Source organism: Bos indicus, chromosome 10 (assembly GCF_029378745.1).
Source record: "Bos indicus isolate NIAB-ARS_2022 breed Sahiwal x Tharparkar chromosome 10, NIAB-ARS_B.indTharparkar_mat_pri_1.0, whole genome shotgun sequence".
NCBI lineage: Eukaryota > Metazoa > Chordata > Mammalia > Artiodactyla > Bovidae > Bos > Bos indicus.
In genome coordinates, this window is record NC_091769.1 from 61,528,812 (window position 1) to 61,548,617 (window position 19,806).

The 19,806-nt window shown below is 38.7% G+C and overlaps 1 protein-coding gene across 2 annotated transcripts in view; it reads left to right on the forward strand.

Moving 5' to 3' along the window:
* The window catches only part of FBN1 (fibrillin 1), a 264,472-nt gene that overhangs the window by 48,918 nt on the left and 195,748 nt on the right, over positions 1–19,806 (forward strand). For both annotated transcript variants that reach the window (XM_070797597.1, XM_070797598.1), the window contains exons 5-6: positions 505–600; positions 3,942–4,037. In XM_070797597.1, coding sequence (XP_070653698.1) covers positions 505–600; positions 3,942–4,037 — 192 coding nt within the window. The remainder of the gene's footprint in view (positions 1–504; positions 601–3,941; positions 4,038–19,806) is intronic.

The window sequence follows — 19,806 nt, forward strand, 5'->3', positions numbered from 1 at the left end:
TTCATTATCATGCAGTCTTGTTATTAAGTGCCCTTATAGGTCTTTTTTCCCTTCTTTCTGCTGCCTCCTAAATTTCTTTTAACATCTTTCTTGGAAATTGTCACTCTGAATGTCTTCTGCCCACCCACCTGGGACTCCGCAACTTTTAACAAGAAAAATATTGCTATTGTAATCTTGCCTTGTCTGGTCCCTCAAGGTGCTATTTTCTTGGTGTAAATTACAGAAATGACATTGAATGGTAAGTTCTGCTAAATTAGGGAAGTCATTGAGCATTCTTAAAGTCATTATGAAAGATACAGTTACATTGAACTGTAAATGATTTTATGCACACAAAATATGACATGTTTAGCATTGTCAATTAGGTTATTTCTGCATAAATCTATGATTATTGATAAACCATTTTATTTTCTCTTCAGATCACTACAAATCAACTTCTGTGAACTGTTGAGATCTATGTACTTAAGTTGCAGAAATAAATCAGTGCTTTTTTTCTTTCTTTTCAAGTCCAACATTGTAACATTCGCTGCATGAATGGAGGTAGCTGCAGTGATGATCACTGTCTGTGCCAGAAAGGATACATAGGGACTCACTGTGGACAACGTAAGTAAACTGTGTAGATGTTAACCTACATTAACAAAAAGAATACAGAGATAAGTGATGGTGGCTTTTCTTTGACTGCCTAGGATATGGCATTTTTACAGGTGCCCAGTAACTCTTACAGGTGAACAGATCACTTCCCCAACACACAGAATATCAAATCTCTGATTAGAACCTTGTAACCCAGTTATTTGATTCATTTTTCTTTCATTTACCTTCATCACCCTGCTTACCTCGTTTCTGATTGGCAGTCACCACCCAAGGTGCAGAATTGTTGTTCATTCCACATGTATGTCTTGCATTTGATTGCCCAGCATCTCCCCCTGGATTTTCGAGTAGCATCCTCAATAAGGTATTTCAAAACTCAGCCTCGTCTTTCTCCCCAAACATGTTCTTTTTCTTGATTAATGGTGTCTGCGTCTCTCTAGTTTCCTAGTCTGGACTCTGCTATTATAACACTTCTCACACTGCTGCTCAGTGTGTTGGTTTAGGCATAAACACTGTTTATTGTGTGACTACTGTGTATCAGTCCCAGTGCTTTGCAGAGATGAAAATTCCTCTAAAGAACTTATTTTTTACTATACTAAGAATACCCTGAAGAAAATTTGAAAAGCTTAAATATATAAAAAGTAAAAATTTCCACAATCCCACCTTTCCAGATGTTATCTTCTAGTCTTTTAATGCATATTTGGTACATGAGCTCTCACTGTATGCATAATTTTTCATATAACTTTTTTACTTAATATTTTATTAGAAGTTAGCTCCATTTTATTGAATGTTTTAAAAATATTTTTTAATGGTTGCATAATAGTCTGTTGTACAGAGGTTTTACTGTTTGTTTATTGCATCCTTAACGATGAACATTTATTCACGTTGTTTCCAATTTTTGCCCATGTGTATGTATTTGCTATGATGAATAATGCTATGATAAGTAAACCAAAGTTTATTTAATACCCTCCTGACTGTCTGTACACTATGATATAAGTAAGAATGGGGGTTAAATCTTTGACAGCCCCCAGCAATAGTATGGAGGGAGAAGAGGTAGGACAGCCTCCCTACCTGGGAGACCCTTTAGCTGAGTGTTAAGGGGCGGGTAGGAGTTCTTTTGTCAGATGTTGGGAGGTGGGCCTTTTAGGCAGCTGGCTCAGCATAAGCCAAAGCCTAGAACATGACTAGCATGGGATGCCAGGCTTTGGTATTGCTAGGACTTAAGTGCCGAGGGGAGTGATGGGAAGGGAGCTAAGGTTGGAATAGAAGTCATGGGCCAGGTTTGGAGAGCCTTTATGCTTCTCCAAACATGTTCTCATCCAAAATAGAACCATGCAGTCATGCAGGGGATGGAAGTGAGAGAATAGTAACCAACAACATTCATCTATTGAGCTGTTTACCCTGTTTACCATATGCTCGGCACACATTCAGACTCTACATGTATTAACTCATTTGATATAACAATAGCACTTACAGGAAGAGGCCTTTATTATTAATACCTACATGAAATGAAGATGCTGGGGTACAGGGACTTCAGTGACTTGCCTAAAGCTATACAGGGAGTAATCAGCAGAGTTGGGATTTGAACACATGCAGTCTAACTTCACAGCCCAGGCTTTTAATGCTGTGAAATACTGGCCTTATATACTTCACTCACAACAGTTTACAATGAGGAAGATCTCTGTGGCCACACTGCAGGGGTTCAACTTGAGGGAGAAGGAACAGGAAGCAGGAAGACTAGTACTAAGGCTGTGGCTCCAGAGATGGTGGGATGGGGGTGGATTTAAAGGCATTTTCAGAAAGGGGATCAGAAGGAGCCACGGTCATCCTCCTGTTCCCTTTTATACACCTGGAGGGGCAGAGCCCAGTGTACAACAGGCACTCAGGTAACACCTGTAGATTTCGAAAATCTTCCCTAGACTGAAGTTTCCTAATCTGTAAACTGGGAGGGTTGGCTTAGGCAATCTCAAAATTTCTTTTCTGCTTAAAATCTCATAATTATTACCTGACTATAAATTAAGAAGCAAATTAGAACAGTGGACATACATAAACCTCTCTAATTTTGTGATGGTAAATGGACTACTGCCTTGACTTGTGGCTGTAATGGGTTGTCTCGGTCCAAGTACACTGATCCCAATGGATGTTGAGATAGAATTAGATGCCCAAGAGATTTATTAGGGAAAAGCCTAACCTTCAGACTGTGATGCAGATCACACCCCTGTGCAAGGAGAGAGGGAAGGAAAGACTATCACAATTGTGCAAAAGAAGACTCAGACCGTAGCGCAACCTCCAAGAAAGCTTTGGTCAGGCTGATAGGGAGTCCAGAATCAAGACTGCCCATCACAGTAGCTTCATGATGGGCAGAAATGTCCAGTCTCCACGACGCTTTAGTTGCTGAGTGGTCCCCACCAGGTCGTTGGCATGAACATAGTAGCAGATCAGCCAACTAAGCTCCTCACAGTAGGTTTTCTTGGAAGGAGATCTGAGTAGCTCAACTGCATGACTGCCACAGGGTATAGGAAAGTGTACGGGGAATATATGAAGGGGGAATTGATGTAAATGGAGGTGTTAGGGAAGCCTCTTGGAGGAGTGAGGTTTGAGCTGGGCTTTGAAGGGTGGGTGGGACTGGCAAATTTGGCAGGGACAGCCTACCACCTGTGGATAAAGATGCCTAGGAAGAGGCTATGCTTGAGTGAGTTGCAGGAAGTTGTACAGAGAAGAGTTATTCAGGGAATGAGCTTTCAAGTCTTATTTTAATGTCTTTCTTGACAAGTAAAATGTCCCTCCCTCAAGGATCTCTGGACTTATCTTACCAGTATTTTCCAGAGATCCTCTTGTAACACTCATTTGGATCTTCATTATGGTACATAAATTACTGAGTGTCAGTATTTGTGTTTTGTCGTTGGCAGTTAATAGTAGTGTTTTGTCGTTGGCAGTGTGATTTAACATGCTGCATTTTTGTAAAGATGGCCAGTGTTTTCCCTCATGAAAACTGTCTGGAAATGAAACATAAATCATAAGCAAAAGAATCAGCTTGTAAAATGCAGTTCTCATCAGGGTTGTCTCTTATAAACCACCATTGTAGATACGGAACTGAAAAGCATTGCTCAGATGTTTTCCAGAATGAAACTGCCAACATTAACACAGGTATATACACACCTATTCCAGGTAGTTTTACCTGAGTTGACTGAGGGATATCCAGGAAACTGGAACTGTACAATAAATGTTTAAAACAAATACCACAGTGACTATTTAGATTTTTTTTTTTATTGTCGTCCTTTCAGGGAACAGTCAGTGTTACTTTATTAGCATCTACTCAGGTGAAGTTTCTCAGCTTCTCTCTCCTTATTTTACAGCCGTCTGTGAAAGTGGCTGTCTTAACGGAGGCAGGTGCGTGGCCCCGAATCGATGTGCGTGCACTTACGGCTTTACTGGACCCCAGTGTGAAAGAGGTAATTTTTTAAAATGTATCGGCGTAAAGATGTTCTGGTGGCTGAAGTGATGATTGATTTCAGCAAGCATTTGCCTTCTTGCAGCTGCTTCGTGAATTTTGCTGAGCTTTGATGAGGTTTCTGAATTGTCATTGGGAAGGTTCCTAGGATGATACGAGAGTGGCCCCAAGCCTCTGCATGTTGTTCAGTAATTCTTGTCTGGACTGCAGGACTCAATAGTGAGCCTATGCATAAGTACCAGTTGGCATCAAGATTAAAAGAAGAAAATTTTCCATAGAGTAAGGATTGAGCTCATTATTATCCTAGTAAGTTAGGGAAGTGGCTCCAAACAAAACAACTGTGTGGAAATGGGAAACATCCAGAATGAAACAAAAATTACACCTAAAGATCTCTTGGGACCTACTGGCTATAGTGGCATACAAGCTTAGCATTCAAAGTTCACTAGAAATATTAATTGCCGAGAAACTGTGCTTTCACAGCTGTGATTTATTCAGTACTCATTGTGGCTCATTGACGTTATGTATATTCATCCTCATTTTGCCGTGTGAGATGATCAAGGCTCTGGGTGGTCAAGGAAGCTGCCTAAGGACACACACACATATAATAAGCAGCTTTAATTTGAATGTGGCTTTTCTGTTTTCAAGTATACTGCTGCTCTTAATTGAAAAAGATTTCTACCTGCTTTGCCTACCTATCCATGCAAACATGACATTGAGATATATGTAGATGTGCAATCCCCTGACTTTTGCTTTGTTGATCATCTTTCTCTACCTTGATAGGCACGGTCTCATCATTCCTAGTTTTATAGTGAAGGTTGAGGAGATTCATTTCATATCAAATGGCAAAAATACTCTTGAAAAATACCCTATGAAAAATATTCATGAACATTTTAAACTGCAATCATCACTTTTCTCCAAAGTTGTATAAAGATCATTTTATTCTAAGATGGAAAGTGAAGATTCAGTTGCAAGTGTTGACTATATGTTATTTAAAAACAAAGAGTAGAGGGTGGTATGTGAGAAATTGTTTTCTATTTCCATTTTTACGAGTTTGTCTAAATTCAGTTCTTTGCTGATGAAGTAGCAATTCCTGTTTTAGCAAGTAACTCTACTATTACTGGATAAATTATATTGAATTTCTGTTCACAAGGCCACCACATGGTCTAGATATATGAGACACTGTGAACTCTTGGCCTTTCCATTGTACTTGGCATCATTTTGGAGTCCCTCTTTAAAACTGCTTCTTTTTTACAGTTTGATGTATTTTTATTGACTTGGAGCTAATGTATAGCTAATAGTCTCAAGAGTAACAAAGACAACTGTTTTGATTAGGTAGTATCATTCTGTGGCCTTATTATTTTACTCAGTGACAATGATATAGGATTTAAACTGTTGAGATTAAAACTTCTTAACATGTAACTTGAGCAATGTGTGAAAATAATTCAACAAGTGATAAAAGTGGACTTAATTTGTTTTAGAAAAATCACTGATAGAATGAAGTTACAGGGCATTTTACCTCTAGGAATTTATGGCAAAGAATACTGATACCCATAGTTATAGATATTGAGAACACAGTCTAAAACTATTTGACCAACTACAGTTATTTCTTTGACCAAGATTAAGCAATGATGTGAATGGATTAAGTTGCTAAACTAGTCATGAAAACTGGCGTATTTACTTAGGGATATTTCCAAATTTTGGCATGTCTTTAACTGCTCTCCTCCATGATAAAGGTATCCTAAAATTTGCACTTAGGTATAAATACATGTTGGCCCCAAAGAAACTTCACAGTGGTCATCTAAATCAAATTGACCCTTGAATGGCAGATTTTCAGGCATTTGTGGTTGTGGAGAATGGGGAGGAAAAGGTTCTTTTTAATCATTGCTGCTGCTGTTGTTCAGTAGCTCAGTCATGTCTGACACTTTGCGACCCCATGGACTGTAGCACGCCAGGCCTCCCTGTCCTTCACCATTTCCTGGAGCCTGCTCAAACTCATGTCCGTTGAGTTGGTGATGCCATCTAACCATCTCATCCTCTGTGGTCTTCTTCTCCTCCTGCCTTCAGTCTTGCCTGGAATCGGGGTCTTTTCTAATGAGTCAACTCTTCACATCAGGTGGCAAAAGTATTGGAGCTTCAGTTTCAGCATCAATCCTTCCAATGAATATTCAGGACTGATTTCCTTTAGGATTGACTGGTTTGATCTCTTTGCAGTCCAACGGACTTTCAAGAGTCTTCTCCAAAACCACAGTTCAAAAGCACCAGTTCTTGGGTGTGCAGCCTTCTTTATGGTCCAATTCTCACATCCATACATGACTACTGGAAAAACCATAGCTTTGACTAGATGGACCTTTGTTAGCAAAGTAACATCTCTGCTTTTTAATATGCTATCTAGGTTGGTCATAGCTTTTCTTCCAAGGAGCAAGTGTCTTTTAATTTCATGGCTGCAATTACCATCTGCAGTGATTTTGGAGCCCAAGAAAATAAAGTCTCTCACTGTTTCCATTGTTTCCCCATCTATTTGCCATGAAATGATGGTACCGGATGCCATGATCTTAGTTTTCTGAATGTTGAGTTTGAAGCCAACTTTTTCACTCTCCTCTTCACCTTCATCAAGATGCTCATTACCCTTTGCCTGTTTCACCTGAGGATAATCTCAAACCTTCAAAGGGAGAAGGGAAATATGAGTGTAATTTCCCTTACCATATGGGAGAGGGGGGGTTTCTTTGATTCCAGGATTATATTTCCATTTATAGTCTTTGCTGTTTTCTGTTGTTATGGAAGTTGTCTACTTACCTCTCTAAAGAATTAGAGGCAATGTATCCTTTTATTCAAATGAATGCTTGTGATTTCAAGAGTGATTAATGAAAGTGTCAGACTGAGTCAGCACAAATCCATCCTGAAGCCTAGGAAAGTATTCACTGTTACTTCAGATGGTGGGTCAGTATACTTGTTAAGTTGTGTAACTACTTAGGCTAGTTCCATTATGTTTTCATTGGAATATGGCTCTTTACTTTTCAAAATGAACTTCCAGAAAGTCTTTACTGATTTCCTTTCCTTCTTTCTGGAGACTGAGCCTGGGTCTGCTTCTGCATTCTCCCTGAGCACACTCTCCACACCTCTTTTGATAGCAGTTACACGACCAAGTGTCTTCACTTTCACTTTTCATTCATGCATTGGAGAAGGAAATGGCAACCCACTCCAGTGTTCTTGCCTGGAGGATCCCAGGGACGGGGGAGCCTGGTGGGCTGCCGTCTATGGGGTCGCACAGAGTCGGACACGACTGAAGCGACTTGGCAGCAGCAGCAGCAGCAGCAGCAGCAGCAGCACATTGTATTGAAATAGCTCATTTCCACATCCCACTCTCCCACTAGATTATAAGCTCTTCAGCAGCAGCTGTGGTTTCATCATCTCTTAGATTTCAAATCCAAACTCAATGCCTGATGCATAGTGTATGGCCAGTAAATGTTGAACTGAAATTATTTTGAAGCACCAGAAAACCACCTGGAGATATGATTATCAGATAGTGTGCAAGTATCCCCTGAAAGGAATTACTTCTTGCCTACTTGTGGTCAATCCTATTATTTTTCATTGGTTTCATTTTAAGCAGAGCTAACAGTGCCGATGCCTAATTGAATTTGGCCCCATCTTTCAGAAGTTTGGTCTTTCAGGGTCAAATGACTGTCATTTTTAAGTTGGGAAAGATGCAGAAAAGAAGATATGTTTTGACCTAAGCCAGGTGGCAATAAACAAATAATGTCTTATCATGATGTAATACACAGGGAAGGCAACATTTCTAACGTCAGTTACAAGCACGTCTCAGGATAAGCATCTTTGTTCTGGGAGAGCTTGGAACTTTATCTGCAACTACTTCAGAGAGTTGAAGATAACTCTTTGACTTATATTGAAGATATATTCGCCATCTAGATGTAGAATATTTTTGAGGGGTGATACTGGCAGGATTTAGATCACTTTAAGTCAGTAAGTGAATCTTAAGAATCCATGAACATACTGTTTTGGTTTGTAATGGAGACAAGCAGTGGATCCATGCTTGGATTACAAATCATAACATTCATTCAACCAGTGCAGTCAGACTATGAAGCAAAATTTGTCTCACTTGTAGCTTTAAGCCAGTAAAGTGAATATTTTTTATAAGAAATTTTTTGCCAATCAGTCCAACTGGGCAGGTGATAATGATACTCTTGCCTGTTTACATTCAGAGGAAGAAAAGTAGAGGCCTGTGACTTGTTTGGCCTGTAATGTTGAAATTTTAAAAACTGAATTAGAGTAGCTTTATTTATAGTTTCCAGTTTGCCGCAGTCCCTACCACTCCCAGGATGTCATCCATCCTGCTCACTTTGTTCATTTAGCTTACCTTTAGCCCCTCTGGGCATTTGAGTTTGCCACCTTGTACTACATTCTGTTTCAAAGGTTGCATCTCTTTGTGTTTTCTTTCACACCCCAAGTTTCTTTCATTATTCTTCCTCTTATATATTTTTTTCTGTAAATTCAGATATATGATTATCCTGATTGCCCCTCTGCCTCATTCTTGCCCTCTCTCTGCTTGGGTCTTGAGGAACTAATAAAACTTATCCTTGCCTAAGCTCAGTGGTATCATATGTTCACGTTTGTTATTAGAATCCTGAAATGAGGTCAGTGCCTGTTTTGGCAATGACAACATAAGCTGGTTGTGTATTGCCATAGTTACTGCCAACAAGACTGTTGGAATCACTTTCTCTTGCCCTCTTGTCTCAGAATGCAGGCTATTTAAAATCTTGCTAAATGCTCTTCTAGTAAATCCAGTAAATCAAGGAAGTGGATGAGACTTCTCAAGGTAATGAAAAAAGAGAGAAGAATGTTGGAGATAGACCTGAACTTGGAGATGGGGAGGGGTTAATGATGAACAAGCCCACAGAAGAAGAGAACAAAACACAGACGCTGAGAAAACCCGAAGAGAGCCAGGAGAAACAACAGAGCGCTGAGCACGCGAGGAGGACTTCAAGAAATAGAATAGACTGTTCAAGTCTAACACTTGACTAGGGCAACAACCTTATGAGAAAAGGCCTAAGACGAGTCCCATTTTCTAGAGGAGCAAACAGAGGCAAAGGGAGGTCAAAGAGCTTGCCCAAGGTCTGATAGCTTGTAAGTGATACAGTCAAAAGCTAAACCCAGTTAAGTCTGGCTCATAAGCCTATGTACATAACCACTGTGCCATGTGTGGGTTTTACTTGGGAAGAGGTCATTAGTAAGCACAGAAAATTTTCTGAGAAATTAAAAGTAGAAATCTAGAATTAAGAGTTTTAGCGTGAAAGTTATAGATTAGGTGGAGGAAAAAGCCCTTCAAGAAATTTGGCTAGGTAGGTAGTTTTCCTCTCTGGAGGGAGAGTTGAGCTAAGTTGCTTTTAAATCATTTTAAAAGCCAAGAGAAAGGAATCTTGAGTATTGCTTGGGTGTGTGTAATGCAGGGTTTGGGGCTATTTCTCTGTTTGATTGATTTTGATGTTTTAAATATAATAATCCATTCTTGGAGAGAAGATGATTCCTGTCTGTTTGCAGTACATATAAATTGACTCCAAATGACTGAACCAACATTCTTAAATATAGACATAGAAAATGAATATTGTCATTTAGTGCAGTTACCATGGAAGGTTATATAGTTTTCCTACAGTATTACAAATGTTTAAGCCATATTCGGAAACTCTTTTTTGGAATTACCTTTACAGAGTCGGCAGTTCATTCAAATGAGTATGTGACCATTTCTTTTTTCTCCTTTATGAGACTCATTTTAGTTTTTAGCCTAAAATAGTGTCAGCTCTAGTGACGACAGTCAATAGTTAAACACATTAGATATTTGGTGTCAAAAATTGATTAAAAAGCAGTGAAAAGAATTACCTTGCATGATTCTTAAAGCCTATAGAATTAGATCAATATTTTAATGTCAGACTTTATGTGAGCCAGAGTGTGAAGCCTTTTGGAAGCATAAATTCTAATAATAAGAAGTTTTCTTTCATTACTCCATCTAGAGGTCTTCATTATGTACTGTCTGAATGTAAGCATGGACAAGAATTCTTCAAAATCCTGAATCATTTGTTCAATGCTAATTTCCTACCCAAGTCCAAACTGTGAAGACAGTACTTGGATTTTTGCCAAATCAAGAAGGTCTGTTGGCTGTTCTGCTGGCTAATAGTAGAAAATGTATACTAATTTTACTGAGCCACTAGCCTTAAGAAAAAGGAACAGTGCAGGTCAAATATAGAGTAGAATAAGAATGAAAGAATGGCAGTACTTCATAGTCCATCAGAGAAGCATGGCAGTGGAAGGTGAACTAAGTCTGGGCGTCATCCTTGCTCTTTTGAGGGATTCTAGATTTAGTGGAGCCAGAAAAGGCATTTGGTTTTTGTTTTCTCCAGTAGTTGAAGAATAGAATGGAGGATAGGTAGGTTGGTGGTAATTCTTCATTCTCTTATGCATGGTTGATATATGAGAAACTGTTATTTTCATAACTTAGTTTCTCTGATGATTCACAAATGATGATTTTGTATGGGGATCTTTTTTAATGCTTCACTGAACAAAATTCAAAAAACTGTCCTGAACGTAGTTGATTAGCCTTTATTTGTTAAGCCAGAAAAGTAGTGTCTTCAATGTGTCTATAGAATGGGAAAGACTAACATGTAGTGATCCAAATACATAATAACCAAGAGGTGCATTTCAGAAGCATTTGCCTCTTTAAAAGAAAGTAGAATCATGACCTCAGAGGGTTGTCTAGATATAGCATCATGGAATCAAGACCTGATTTTCTTGTGCTTTTTTTCACCAAAGCTCTTCTAGAAGGTATTGATGAAATGTTAATTATTTTCCACTCCCACCCCACCCCCAACCTCATTTGGAAGTAAGTTTTACAGAGCTGCATTTATGATACTAATTTTACATAATTTTACACTTTGAGTCAGTTCAGTGGCTCAGTTGTGTCCAACTCTTTGCAACACCATGAACTGCAGCATGCCAGGCTTCCCTGTCCATCACCAACTCCCAGAGCATGTCCATCGACTTGCTGATGCCATCCAAACATCTCATCCTCTGTTACCCTTCCTCCCCCTGCTTTCAATCTTGCCCAGCATCAGAGTCTTTTCCAATAAGTCAGTTCTTCACATCAGGTGGCCAAAGTATTACAGATTCAGCTTCAGCATCAGTCCTTCCAATGAATATTCAGGACTGATTTCCTTTAGGATGGACTGGTTGGATCTCCTTGCAGTCCAAGGGACTCTCAAGAGTCTTCTCCAACACCACAGTTCAAAAGCATCAATTCTTCAGCGCTCAGCTTTATGGTCCAAATCTCACACCCATACATGACTACTAGAAAAACCATAGCTTTGACTAGACAGACCTTTGTTGGCAAAGTAATGTCTCTGCTTTTTAATATGCTATCTAGGTTTGTCATAACTTTTCTTCCAAGAAGCAAGCGTCTTTTAATTTAATGGCTGCAGTCACCATCTGCAGTGAGTTTGGAGCCCAAGAAAATAAAGTCTGTCATGGTTTCCATCACTTCCCCATTTATTTGCCATGAAGTGATGGGACTGGATGCCATGGTCTTAGTTTTTCGAATGTTGAGTTTCAAGCCAGCTTTTTCACTCTCTTCTTTCACTTTCATCAAGAGACTCTTCAGTACCTCTTCACTTTCTGTCATAAGGGTGATGTCATCTGCATATTTGAGGTTATTGATATTTCTCCTGGCAGTCTTGATTCCAGCTTGTGCTTCATCCAGCCTGGCATTTCGCATAATGTCCTATGCATATAAGTTAAATAAGCACAGTGACAATATACAGCCCTGACGTACTCCTTTCCCAATTTGGAACTAGTCCATTGGATTTTACACTTTAGGTGGCTATTATTAAAGTTCCCAGAGTATATGCCATAGGCTGATTCCTATTCTCAAAGTGTCTTTGGAGATCAGAGCTCTGTAAACTCTGCTTGTTTTCTTTTCTCTATAAAGGTAACAAGAAGACCTCTGCGAGCCTAGCTTTTGGTATTTAGTCTTAATGGAAAGTAAATACTAATGTGTAGATAGCAGAGGCAGAATGCATTTAATGTTACTGTGCATCTGAAGTGGTATTGCAATATTTGGCAGTTGGTGGCTCATTGAATACACTTGATTTTCCTAGAATAGTTTCAGGAAATACATCTGTTGACATAGATATTCAGTTTCCATGGTTTAGGAATTGTGTGCACATAGGAAGCACATGCTACCATACCATGCACACACTTGGAATGACCAACAGGACTGGTGGGGTGCAATCATAAAGCAGTTTAATTTTTGTTTCCCATGCACCGTCCCTTTCAGTCCGCTTAGTGGTTAGTTTTCTCCTTGCTGAGGGTTGAAATCTTTTGGTCCTTTTCAGGCTTTCTCCATGGTGGGTCTCTCACATGAGCAAGGGCATCTATGTTATTCTTTTTTTAAAAAAAAATTATTAAAGTATATTTGATTTATAATGTGTTAATTTCATCTACACAGCAGTGTGACTGAGTTACACACACACAGAGTGAAAGTGTGTGTGTATATATGTGTGTGTGTGTGTGTGTGTGTGTGTATATACACACACACTTTTTCATATTCTTTTCCATTATGGTTTGTCACAGGATGTTTGAATATAGTTCCCTGGGCTAGGTAGGACCTTGTTTATCCCTACTATATATAATAGTTTGCTTCTGCTAATCCCAAACTCCTATTCCTTCCCTCCCTTATCCCCTTTCCCTTGGCAACCACCAGTCTGAGTCTGTTTTTCGTTCATAGCTATGTTGATGTATTTTGTATTTTAGATTCCACATATGGCCTCTCTCTTCTGAACCTAGAGCATCCACTGGTATCTCCAGCCATTTGAGGCCTCTTTGCTGCCTCAGGCAATCCCTTTGAGAAAGATCTAAGCTCACTCCACATCAGCTTTCTCCTGCACTGGCCCACAGCTAGTTGTTAGGAAACATTCATGCACTTTTTTTTTTCCACAATAAATTGCCAGAGTCAAACTAACTTTGGCGTGGTAACAGCCTCTCCTGTGAACCATGTCCGAGTATCTGGCCAGCCAGTTTCCAGGCATTAGACATTCGTGGTCCACAGTGTCCTCCAGCTTGTTGTGGATGCGTATCATACATCATGCAGTCTGTGCAGTCTCCTGTGAAGCGAGTTTTTATCAGTTAATAGCCGCATTTAATATTTGGACCACTTTTCTGTTTTTGGATGCTCAAAATACTAGAGCAGCACTGACTAATAGAAATATAATGCAAGCCACATGTATAATTTTAACTTTTCTAGTAGCCACCTGAAAAAGTAAAGGCAAATGGGTAAAATTAATTTAAATATTTTAATTAGCCCAATATATCCAACATTTTATTTTAATAGGTACTCAGTATTAAAAAATTATGAAATATCTAGCATTCTTTTTTCCATACTAAATCTTTGAACTCAAATATATATATTATGCCACATCTTAGTTGAGGTCAGCTAATAACCACATGTGACTCAGTTCAGTTCAGTCGCTCAGTCGTGTCCGACTCTTTGCGACCCCATGAACTGCAGCATGCCAGGCCTCCCTGTCCATCACCAACTCCTGGAGTTCTGTCCTTTGAGTCAGTGATGCCATCCAACCATCTCATCCTCTCTCGTCCCCTTCTCCTCCTGCCCTCAATCTTTCCCAGCATCAGGGTCTTTTCAAATGAGTCAGCTCTTTGCATCAGGTGGCCAAAGTATTGGAGTTTCAGCTTCAACATCAGTCCTTCCAATGAACACCCAGGGCTGATCTCCTTCAGAATGGACTGGTTGGATCTCCTTGCAGTCCAAGGAACTCTCAAGAGTCTTCTCCAGCACCACAGTTCAAAAGCATCAATTCTTCGGTGCTCAGCTTTTCTTATAGTCCAACTCTCACATCCATACATGACCACTGGAAAAACCATAGCCTTGACTAGACAGACCTTTTATAAATGATAAATGTTATCATTTATATGTGAAATGTAAAAAACCAAATGAATATAACAAAACAGAAAAGTAATGTCTCTGCTTTTTAATATGCTGTCTCTATTATGTCTCCAGTTTTCTTTCTTCCTGCTGCTGTTTTTCAACTTTTAAGAAAGCAGCATCTTAGAGAATCACAGCCTGGGTTGATGTGTAAAAGTAAACCAATTAAAAAAAAAAAGAGTTAGAGACCTCAGATCAGAGTCCAATTTTTCAGTGGAGTTTTGTTCAAATATAAGTGATAAATGAAATGTCTTGTAGTCATGTCAATTAGATATAACAGTGATAAGAAATATTTCATAAATGTTCAGCCCTTAGCTAGGTACTGCAATGGAATCAGACGGGAAGTATATGGCTCTTGTCATCAGGGACTTAAAATAATTTTTCGGAAAGATAGAAATGCAGAAAGAGTTAAAAAATCAAGCAGAGCAAAGATGTAATTAGACAGTATAGATGAGGGAAAGTGCTACAGATGAAGGGAAGAGATAGTACAAAGATGCAGAGGCTAGAAGGTACCAGGGGAAAAGGGAAGAAACCATCACCCTTAGGAGATCCCTGCTATGCCAGATTTTCAGTGTTTGGAGACCACCTAGGAGAGAAGAGGAGGGGGGCATGATGTCAATTTGCTTAACTCCAAAGAAGGAAAGGTCTATTTCAAATCTCTCTGTGATACCTTTCTATTCTGCTGAACTGTGCTTCTGCACAATTTCTATATGAGGCATGGTATTGGGGTTTTAAAATATTCTCCTTTGTATATATAAACTAGTGGGTGGACTGGTCTATTTCTGAAACTGTTTTAGCTTAATCCTATGAATAGCAGTCTAGAGACCCTACCACTTTTACATGCTCAATTGAGAGTCCTTGAAAATACTTAGTGTTTATGTTCCCTGGTAGTGATGGCCTCTAGAGAGTCTGTGCTGTTTTTGGTTTATAAGTGTATATTGAACAAATATATGGGACTTTGTGGTCCAGATGATGTGCCAAAGTACTTTTCATAGAACATTAGTCCCATGGAGTTTCCACGAAATGAAGTTTTCATGGTCAGTAGGCTATTGGAAATTCATATACTACGTCCTCGTCTTAAAGAGGCACTGGATGTGTTAGCATATTAGCTCTTGAAAGTCCTGCAAGAAGGGAACTATTTTTACTTAGTTTAACCCAGCACTTCCAAATTGACTAATTTTAGAATTAATTTAATTTATAAATTAAATGTGACACATGGGGTTTGGTTCTGAAATGTTCTAAAGTATGATGATGAATGGAGAAAGAAGATGTGGTATAGAAATAAAATAGAATATTAGTCAGCCATAAAAGAATGAAATTCTGCCATTTCCAACAGCATGGCTGGACCTCAAGATTGTCATATTAAGTGATGTAATTTAGAGAAAGACAAGTACTGTATGTTATCATTTATATGTGAAATGTAAAACACCGAATGAATATAACAAAACAGAAGCAGATGCACAGATACAGAGAACAAAAGAGAGGTTACAAGTGGGAGAGGGAAGTGGGGAGGGACAAGATAAAACAGAGGATTAAGAGATACATACTACTATATATAAAACAGACATATATTGTACAGCACAGGGAAATATAGCCTTTCTTTTATAGTAACTTTAAATGGAGTATAATCTGTAAAAACATTGAATCACTATGTTGAACACCTGAAACTAATATGATATTTTAAGTCAGCTATGCTTCAGTTAAAAAAAAATACAGTATGACTTAGGCAAAGTGAATGCTCCCATTAAATAGTGATAAATTCCTTGTTCTGAAAATTTGATGCAGTTGGCTTTCATGTCATCTGGTTCTCTTCAATCTTTGGGGGTACTGTGTACCAGAATTAGCAGTATCAGATATTCTTGGAGCTAGAACTTCCTTTTATATATTGGTTAAATTCTTCTCTTTCAAAGCCAGGATTAAGACATATAGCTTCCCCAGTTCTATCCTGACCATAGGGACCTCCACTACCAACCCCCATCAGTTTCATTGCAACTTTGCTGACATCACCACTTCTGTCTGCCTGGACCCTAGTCACATTTCCCTTTGACGGTTAATGCATGTATTAAACTTGTGGTGTGTGTCATGCACTTTAAGCCAAATCAGCCATTTGAATATTTTTACTCCTTTAATTAATTCTTGTTTTTCTTGCATTTTATTACATTTTAAAATAATTGAGTGACCTAGTCCTGGTCTTGGGGATATATACTGATGGATTTTAATGCTGTTTACTAAGAGGCAAGGAATGAGTATTCATCTTGTCAAAAAAAATTTTTCCATGTCATTTATTGATTCTTGTGTTGAAATACTTACATCAGCATAAACATATCTATAATCCTATTTCATGGCTTTTAAGAAGGCTTATAAGCAAGTTATGATATTTTAAGTTTTCTTAAAAATATTTTCAGGCTTCCCTGGTGGCTCAGTGGTACAGAATCTGCCTGCTGATGTAGGACGTGTAGGTTCAATCCCTGGGTCAGGAAGATCTCCTAAAGAAGGCAATGGCAACCCACGCCAGTACTCTTGCCTGGGAAACCCCATGGATAGAGGAGCCTAGTGGGCTACATCCATGGGTTGCAAAGGAGTCAGACATGACTGAGTGACTAAACAACAACAACAAAATATTTCTTCACTAAATGAAGCATAAATGACTTTAACCTAAAATATATATATATGCATAAATATGAATATATGTAAATATATATTCAGTATTTTCTATAAAAATTAAATTCAGCCTACAGACTCCAGATTTGGGAATTACAAAATTTGCTAATCTAGTTTGAGTTTGGGGCTGCTAATATGCTAAAGTATATATAATTTTCCAGCCAGATATGATCCCTCCCATAGACCAAAGAGCAAAAACTATATCTGATTTTTCTTCCTGCCTCACTGAGTACCAGGTTCACTGCTATGAAGAGGTTAGGTGTTGATTTACTTAATTTAACTGTGGGATATCAAGATAGATGAGAGAGAATATTTAAATGTGAAATATATTTTAATACAACTTTATATCTGTTGAATACAACATTTTTAAAAAATTCTCTGAAAACTGCTCTGAAAACAGTACGTACAAGTATGTCTTATTGTAGGTACAATGTGAGTGTGGTTATTGATAATTGAAGTATGTGGAAAGTGAGTTCTGTGGGACACATGAAAGGAAATGTTCTCCAGCTTTCCTACCATATTCCCTTTGCAGCAATCCCTTTCCTCTGAAAGGTTTCAGAAGAGATTTTTAAGTAAACAAGAGCTTGGAATATTTATTTCCTCTGGAAATAAAGAATGTTCTAATGGCAAAACTCGTAAAATAGGACCATTTCTATCTCTTTCCCCAGACAGCCCTCATCTTCTTGCCTGCCTTCTCTTAGGAGACATTGTTGACCTTCACTGTTGGGCACTCAACCAGGCAAAAAGACAAGACTTGAGGTTTGGGGGCAAATTTTACCTACCTTGAAAATGTTCTTCAAAATATATCTTAGTTCTTAGAGATCATAATCTGTCTGATGGGGATAATAATAGTACCTATCTAGTGAGAGTGTAAGGAAGATTAAGTGAAATAATTCACACAGTACTTGGCATGGGGCCTGGCACATACTCAATACATGTTTAATAGGTATTTGCTATTAAATGATCTCATTCTCATGAAAATGAGAGTAATCTTGTTTGAAAATTGTTGTTTCATAAACAACATCATGAAACTTCCAGCTACCTCCAGAGTTAACCTCAATGTAGAGGCCCCATTGGGACTATGCTTTCCACTTAGAGGTTTTGTTCTCTTACTGGAATAGCATATTTTTTTGTATCTTCTACACAGATGAAGCCCAACATTCTTATTTGGATATCCTATCAATATCGTATCAACTATATGCTTTCCTTTAATACACACCCAATTGTTGTATTGTAGCAAAGGCTAAGACCCCAGCAGTGCAAATGGTAATAAAGGGAGGAGAAAGTGAAGAGGTGAGTGACAACCATCTCCGTGAAATGTAATGGTGACTGTAGCACTGAAAAATATCTGTTTTCACAACAACCGACCAAAGGTTACTAAATAATTTCCTTACTTACATGCACAGATACATAAAGAGAATGAACTTGTTTCTTCATTCAAGGCCAGCCGTGAAATATAAGAGGTATCTGCTATTTTAGAAATGCAGCATTCTAAAGTTGATGAGAGGTAATGGAAAATTATCCATCAGCGAAGAAATTGAACACCTATCTAAAGTATATATCCAACCTTCTAGGTGGATATGAGAACACAAGTCTATAAATGTAGCATGGGCAGTTTGTGTCATGAGGTGCTTTTACTACAGGATCTACATGCCATTGTTCTTTAGTTGCAAAGGACTAAAAGTATTAGTTCAAGAGGACTAAAGCTAGAAAAGCCAAACATTTAAAGCTAGAAAAGCCAAACATTTTAAGCCCATACATTTCTAACCTCATTCATTAGAATTTAGTTTTGTCAAATGTATCCATAAAAAGATATGATGGTAAGCTGAAAGGAAAATGTTCTAAGAAGAAGAGATGTGGGCTGACCCATCATGTATCAGTTATATCCCACACACTGTGCTAATGACTGGAGATGTATGATCATACATGAAACACACTTAGCCTTACCCTCTGGAATTACATTCTAGTGGAGGAAGTGGAGATTAAAGAAAGAAACACAGAAGCACCTAAGTACCGATGTGGCGAAGGCCATGCAGGAAAATAGAGGAGATGAGAGTAGAGAATAGTGACATGTACGGACTTTTGGTCACGTTGGACTGTTTAGAGAGGTGGGGCTCTCTAAAGAATAAGTTTCCAGCCATTTCCAGAATGATGGGAGCTATCTAGATAGAAGGAAGAGTGTGTATAAAGATCCTAAGATGGCAAGCATCTGTATGGGCAAACATCTGTGTATTTGAGGGGATGAAGAAAGCTTTATGACAGAGTTCAGACAGAGTGAGCGATGGGAGATGAGACAGGAGCACTGGTCAGGAGAATGTTGTGGGGAAGTATGGCGCACAGCATATTTAGATGTGTGCAGTGGTGCCATGACACTACATCAGGGAATAATAAGAGCACTGTCGAATTTTCTACAGACGGTAGAAGCCTGTAGCTCATGTTGTCCATGAGAATCTGCCCTGGAGAACCCTCAAGCACTGACTCAGGGTGGGAAATCTTATAGATTTCCTTCGCCCTTCAAGGCAGAGGGATCTTGAGTTTTATGTTACATGTACTGCTTTTCCTATAATCCTTGTGCTTTTATAAGGATTATAGGAAAAGCTAGGGGGACTCTGGCCCTTAGCTTTCCCCCAGGAAAGTAATTAAACTGGAACTTAGATGCTCTTAAAATACATAAAACAAGTACATCATGAAAATGGTTTGTTCAGGCATCAAGTATTTTGAGATAATGCATGCTTTTGAGTGGACGCATGCAAACTTGTCCCCTGGGGAATGCCTTTGGATGTCATAATAGCATTTCTGGTATCAATAAATCATTCACTACTTGGACAAGTCATGGCCACCACCTCAGTCACTAGATACATTTGTAATGGTTTCTGTGAACAATAACAACAACCACCTAGCAACATGCTGTTTGGTCATGTCATTTTTATAATACCACATGTGGTTTTGTGGGCTTTGGATGGATGAACTGTGTCTAATATATCTTGAAAATTAAACAGCAAATATTGGTGGAGGCGCATTGTGCACAATACATGAAATCATGCTGCATGGTGTGTGGGTTTATAAGAGAATGACATGAGAATGTTTTTGCTAGCTTTTCAGTCCTTTT